This window comes from Myotis daubentonii, chromosome 2 (assembly GCF_963259705.1).
Source record: "Myotis daubentonii chromosome 2, mMyoDau2.1, whole genome shotgun sequence".
Classification (NCBI taxonomy): domain Eukaryota; kingdom Metazoa; phylum Chordata; class Mammalia; order Chiroptera; family Vespertilionidae; genus Myotis; species Myotis daubentonii.
In genome coordinates, this window is record NC_081841.1 from 215,363,068 (window position 1) to 215,369,067 (window position 6,000).

At 53.1% G+C, this 6,000-nt stretch overlaps 2 protein-coding genes across 40 annotated transcripts in view; both read left to right on the forward strand.

Moving 5' to 3' along the window:
* Window positions 1–2,359, forward strand: part of DCTD (dCMP deaminase) — a 27,332-nt gene extending 24,973 nt beyond the window's left edge. For 4 of the 39 annotated variants that reach the window (XM_059685782.1, XM_059685780.1, XM_059685740.1 and 1 more), the window contains 2 exons: window positions 378–1,373; window positions 1,789–2,359. In XM_059685782.1, the coding sequence (XP_059541765.1) occupies window positions 378–456 (79 nt within the window). In that variant the 3' untranslated portion in view covers window positions 457–1,373; window positions 1,789–2,359. The other 35 variants (XM_059685748.1, XM_059685744.1, XM_059685754.1 and 32 more) reach the window with 35 other exon arrangements.
* LOC132226815 (circumsporozoite protein-like) lies at window positions 1,191–5,767 on the forward strand. Its single transcript, XM_059681236.1, has 2 exons — window positions 1,191–1,788; window positions 5,715–5,767. The coding sequence occupies exons 1-2, from the start codon at window positions 1,191–1,193 to the stop codon at window positions 5,765–5,767; spliced, it is 651 nt and encodes a 216-aa protein (XP_059537219.1).
* The last annotated feature ends 233 nt before the right edge of the window (window positions 5,768–6,000 follow it).

Below are 6,000 nucleotides of genomic sequence, written 5' to 3' on the forward strand. Positions count from 1 at the left end.
GCCAAACCGGTTAGGGCTGGGTCTGAGCCTTATGGGCCATGTTCCTTTCTGCACAGGGCCCTGTAATTGGCTCCTATAGGATAAAGTGAGTCCCCACAGAAAATGTGGGTTAAGCCAAACTAAACAGATTACTTTAACTACTCACTGGATAATACCATTATATATTTCTTTTTTTAAAAAAATATATTTTTTATTGTTGATAGTATTACAGATATCTTCCATCCCCCCACCCTTCTACACCCCTCCTCCTGGCCCCTACCCGCCCCCCCGCCCCCCAGTCTTCACCACCCTATTGCCCATGTCCGTGGGCTACGCCTTTATGTACACAAGTTCTTTGGTTTATTTCTTTCATTATCTATTTTGTTTCTTCCATTTAGGAAATTCACACCCAAGTGCAGCAAGATTGTCATTGACTTTGATTCCATCAACAGCAGGCCCAGCCAGAAGCTTCAGTGAGTCCAGTCCCATTAAACCAGGGGAGGTGGGGATAACCCTCCCCCAGGGAGCCGGAGCGCCTTTCACCTGCAAGTTACACGCGCCTTCCCGTCGCCGGGCAGCACACGGAGACGCACAGCTAATCCGCACAAAGCCTCACCTCCCCGACTCTCCCGTCGCACGGAGTCTGCATCTGACTAAGCTACTGATTTAGGGTTAAGATAAGGGGCCTGGGCCCGGCCCGGCTCGAGGGGCTGGCGTGGGGTGCCTTCCCCTTGGCGTGCCGGTTTGCCGGGGTGCAGGGGAGTGTCCCCACGCGCGCTGTCACCCACCGCATGGCACAGCTGCTGCACGCGGCTGCATGTGCTCGGCGGACAAACAACCATCGTGCCCTCGCGGGAAGAGCCGGCGCTGGCGGGAACATCTGGCCCCAGTGAAGCAGAGCGTGTAGTGCCCGTGGAAACGAACGGAGGCCCACACGGCAGCGTAAGCTTTAGAGTCGAGGGCCCCCCGCCTGCTGTCCTCACGGTGGTGGCAGAGCTGAGTTCTGGGCACGTTCTCTGCTTTTGCTGTCCTGCTCCCCACAGGGGAGTGGCTTCCTGTCCCTCTGGGGGTGGGGACTCTGTGCTCTTATGTCTCATTTTTGGTTTGTTGGTCACATATTACTTAGTTGTTCCCAAGCAGACAGCTCATCCTGTCGCCCCCAAGACCCCATCCTGCTGTGGGGGTGGGGACTGTGTGGATGGGCGGCCGTCATGGGTCACTCCCAAGGCCACTCCCAAGGCCACTCCCAAAGCCACTCCCAAGGTCACTCCCAAAGCCACTTCCAAGGCCACTCCCAAGGCCATTCCAAAGCCACTTCCAAGGCCACTCCCAAGGTCACTCCCAAAGCCACTTCCAAGGCCACTCCCAAGGTCACTCCCAAAGCCACTCCCAAGGTCACTCCCAAGGCCACTCCCAAAGCCAATCCCAAAGCCACTCCCAAAGCCACTCCCAAGGCCACTCCCAAAGCCAATCCCAAAGCCACTCCCAAGGCCACTCCCAAGGCCACTCCCAAAGCCACTCCCAAGGCCACTCCCAAAGCCAATCCCAAAGCCACTCCCAAGGCCACTCCCAAAGCCAATCCCAAAGCCACTCCCAAGGCCACTCCCAAAGCCAATCCCAAAGCCACTCCCAAGGCCACTCCCAAAGCCAATCCCAAAGCCACCCCCAAGGCCACTCCCAAGGCCACTCCCAAAGCCACTCCCAAAGCCACTCCAAGGCCACTCCAAGGCCACTCCCAAGGTCACTCCAAGGCCACTCCCAAAGCCACTCTCAAGGTCACTCCGAGGCCACTCCAAGGCCACTCCCAAGGTCACTCCCAAGGCCACTCCAAAGCCACTCCCAAGGCCACTCCCAAAGCCACTCCAAGGTCACTCCCAAGGCCACTCCCAAGGTCACTCCCAAGGTCACTCCAAGGCCACTCCCAAGGCCACTCCCAAGGTCACTCCAAGGCCACTCCCAAGGCCACACCACAGCCTGGGAGTAAAGGATTCCTAACCTGTAAGTGAGCTGTGCAGAGATCTAGGTGCCTCCAGTCGGTTTTCACCAGATCTGGTGACAGGGCCTCCTGGCTCCGCGCCTCCCTCCTCTGACACTAATCGCAGGGAGGGGGGGAGGGCGGGGCGTGGCTGGCTGGACACCTGTCTTTAATCCCACTCAGTTTTTATTAAACGTGCTCAGTCCCTTTGTTGAGAAAGTGGTTTCTTTATCCTGAAGATTATGACTGATTTTAAAGGGCTCTTACATTTTTATGAGTTTTTATTTTGTCTCTGAGGGTTTGTACTCGGTATTCCAGGGCACTTTGTAATTTGGCTCCTTACCAACATTATTAGAATCTTATTAAAACCTACCCCAGCGAAGGACGTTCGCTTTTATCTTGTAATTATGTGCTTGGTTCTCCGTTCCCGTCGTCTCTGCATTGTCTGCAAAGCACATGACATATGTTTTAATGCTCGGAGACAGGGCCCCGCGTGCTGCCTCGGGGCGGGCGGGCGGTGCTGCTTCAGGGACCAGACGGAAGCTGTGAGGAAGATTCTCTGACTCCCCCTCCCGGGCCCCTGCTCGCTCAGGCGATGAGTCAGAACTGAGCGGCCTTGCAGCAGCCCAGCGGGCGTCCTGAGAAGCGCTCGAGGGTGTGGGGTAAAGTCACCCCCTCCTCAGCATGGGAATCGGGTCCAGGAACCCCAAACGAAGCCCACTCTGCCAGCCTCTTGACTTTGCCAGCGGCCTCCACCGCCAGGCCCTGCAGACGCGGCCCGCACTTCACTTCCTCTGGGACCGAGTTGTCTACCGTTAGTGTCCACACCCGAGTGTGGCCCGGGGGGAGGGCAGGGCTCAGAAGTGTCTGCCGGTGCCCAGCTGTTACTCATTTCCAACGTCAGAGGTTTTTAGAAAAAGATTTAAAAAGTCTTCATTAAGTTAAAAGAATTGGAGGAGGGGTTGCATACACCTGTTTACCGCTCAGTCGTGGAATTACTGGTGGAGCCGTGGGAGTCACAGGCCTGGGTCCCGACAAAGGGTCACTCTTATTTTTTAAAAAATATATTTTTATTGATGTCAGAGAGGAAGGGAGAGGGGGAGAGAGACAGAAACATCAATGATGAAAGAGAATCATGGATCGGCTGCCTGCAGCACACCCCACACTGGGGATCGAGCCCGCAACCGGGCACATGCCTCGACTGGAAATCGAACCGGTGACCCCTTGGTTCCTGGGTCGACGTTCAACCGCTGAGCCACACCCGGCTGGGCGGTCATCCTTATTTTTGGCGCCCAACTGCCACCTCTCCTCTGGAGCTCTGAGCTCCCTCTTGAATCCCAGTCTGTGTCTTTACTTTTCTCCTGCTATTCCCTATCTCTCTGTTTTTAAATATTTATGTTTACTAGAGGCGGGGTGCACGAATTCGTGCACGGGTGGGGTCTGGCGGCCTGCCCTGATGAGGGGCAATTGGGGGCGGGGCTGGCCAACCACCCACAGCCCCTCCCCCCCAGCTCACTGGTCCCACCCTCCGATCAGGATGGGCGTCCGATTGGGAGTGGGGTGGGTTGGGGAGAGGGGCCACAGGAGGTTTGGGGGGGGGCTGATGGGGGTCCGGATTGGGCTGCTTGGCCACTGCAGTGCGTGTCATAGCGAATGGTTGTTATGGTCATTCATTCCACCATTCAGGTTGCTGGGCTTTTATATATATAGATTATGTGGTAAAATACACATCACATCACATCACATCTTAACTTTAACCATTTCTAAGCGTGGTATTAAGTACATGCACATTGTCGTTCAGTCATCACCACTACCCACCTCCAGAGCTCTTTTCATTTACAAAACTGAAGCCCTGTGCCCATGAACCCTAACTCCCCACTCATCTCTCCCCCAGCCTCCGGCCACCCCCACTCTGCATCTCTCTGTGTGAATTTGGCGGCGCTAGGTACCTCATGGAAGTGGAACCCTACAGAACTTTCTCTGTGACGGGCTCATTTCACCTAGCATCATGTCGTAAAGGTCTAGCCGTAAGGAGAACTTATCCATGTTGTCAGAACCTCCCCCTTTTTGAAGGCTGAATCGTAACCCACTGTAGCCAACCTTTGGTTAATCTGTTCATTGGTTGATGGGCTCTGGCGTTATCTCCACCTTTTGTCTGCCGGTTTCTTTTGAACGTCCAGTGTTCCTCTACCATCATCCCCCTTGGCCCTGCCTCCCTGCCTACACCGTCACCCAACGTCCCAGGGGGTTCCTCACCTTAAAAAACACAACAGGAAACGAAACCAGCCCTTCTAAGAGGCTGTCCAAGTGCTTCCTTTGCCCACCGCAGGTTTCAATGCCTCTTTCAAGATTGAGCGGGGATCCTGCCTTCTCTAGTTTCCCCCAGCCGTCCTCCGTTCAAGGTGATCTTCTCTCTGACATCCTCCTGCAGTGCCCGTCAGCAACAGTCTTCGTGGCCATAAATCATGCAGGTGTGATGCCCTCGCTTCTACGTCTCCAACCATTACTGAGACGTTCCATTGACCTTCTCTCAGGGATCTCTCCCTGCTCTAACGAGACGGTGAACCGAGCATGGGTGTGTCTGGAGTCTATACCCACCTGCCCCCCTCCCACCACTGCTTGCCCAGTATCTTACACAGAGTTGCTCAATGCATCAGCTTCACATTCCCACTTAAGTCTACCAGACCTGAGGCCCTGAACCTAACTGTCCCCTATACCTGGGCTCCTGAGCATTAAAGAGAAAAAACCAGTATGATATAGAAAAATGTTAGTTACATGCAAACAAGTGGTTAGAATAAGATGGAACTTGGAGACATTGTAAAAAATAGGTCTACCTTTCATCTAGTGCCTGATTGCCCTTTGATTCAGTCAAGTAGCTGATCAGCAGCCAACTCCCTAAATTATTTTTCCACGTCGATTTCCTCGTGAATGGCTAAAAACAAAAAAAACATCAAATAGACTCTAAGAGAAAGAAGTCTGCCTGTGAGCCTCAGGGTGAATGGACACATTTGTCTCTGAGACAGAAGGGATGTTACTATTTAAATGTCTTAGTTTTAACTTCTGGGTTTCCGTTAAAGCATTCTTATCTATGGTTTTCAAATGGGGATTTGGCAATAACATAGGCTCTTGGCAGGACACCCAGAGATGATGTTCCCACTGAAACCCATCTGGTCAGGGGATGTCTTGCGGGTCTTTGGTCCCTGTGCCGCGCCAGCACGGCCAAGGGTGAACCTGAGAAGGGGCAGTGGAGGATTAAAGAAGATGGACAAGAGAATTCAGCTGGGGCTTGGTGGATCTCCTCTGCCTGGATGAGGACACAAAAGACCCAGCCTGCAAGCCGATGCTTTATTTTATAGTCTGATTAAAACAAGGGTAGATGAACATGTATACAAATGTTCTTGTTTTGGCAACACTTGCTGTACCTCCCACAGCCCATGAGCTACCTAGGAAGGAATTAGGGAGGGCTACAAGATCAGGCTTAATTACGCTAGGAGAGCTCTGCCCTCCAGGCTGGGACTTGTTTGTGGCCCTGCCACAGGTCAGCCTGAGGCTTGACCCTAGACCCCCTCCCTACAGGTCCCTGTAGAATGCTAACCGTTGCCAGCGTTCTCTATTGTAACATCTGTTCGTGAAAGTTCTTATATCTTGATATTGTCAGAGACGCCATCAGCCCCAGTTTGCAATGGGCATCTCGTTACGGAATTGCTTCCTTTGGTGCGTGTTATGCAGCCTCTGTATTTCTTCTCCTGCCTCTCCCCAGGTGTTCCAGATAAGCAGGCATCGGTCATCTATGCAGCTTTACCAGACACCTGACTCTCCATGGCTTACATAAACACCATTCTATTTTTCTCACAGAGTAAGTACAGTTGTGAGCATTGGTTGGAGTTGGTTCCGCTGCTCAGTGATATTGGCAACGATGGAGGCTTTATTTCTTTTCACTCGGTTCCCTTTAGCATCGTGTCTCTCAGCTCGTTCGGTCAAGCTCCAGGTGTTTTGCATGAACTGCAAGAAGGAGATGGGAGGTGGGGTGGACATGAGGCCTCTCC

Excerpts from the sequence above, each read along its gene's own strand:
- LOC132226815 (XM_059681236.1), top strand. The coding sequence starts at position 1,191 with ATGGGTCACTCCCAAGGCCACTCCCAAGGCCACTCCCAAAGCCACTCC. Across the intron at positions 1,789-5,714 it reads ACTCCAAGGCCACTCCCAAG|GTGTTCCAGATAAGCAGGCA; the intron begins GTCACTCCCAAG and ends GCCTCTCCCCAG.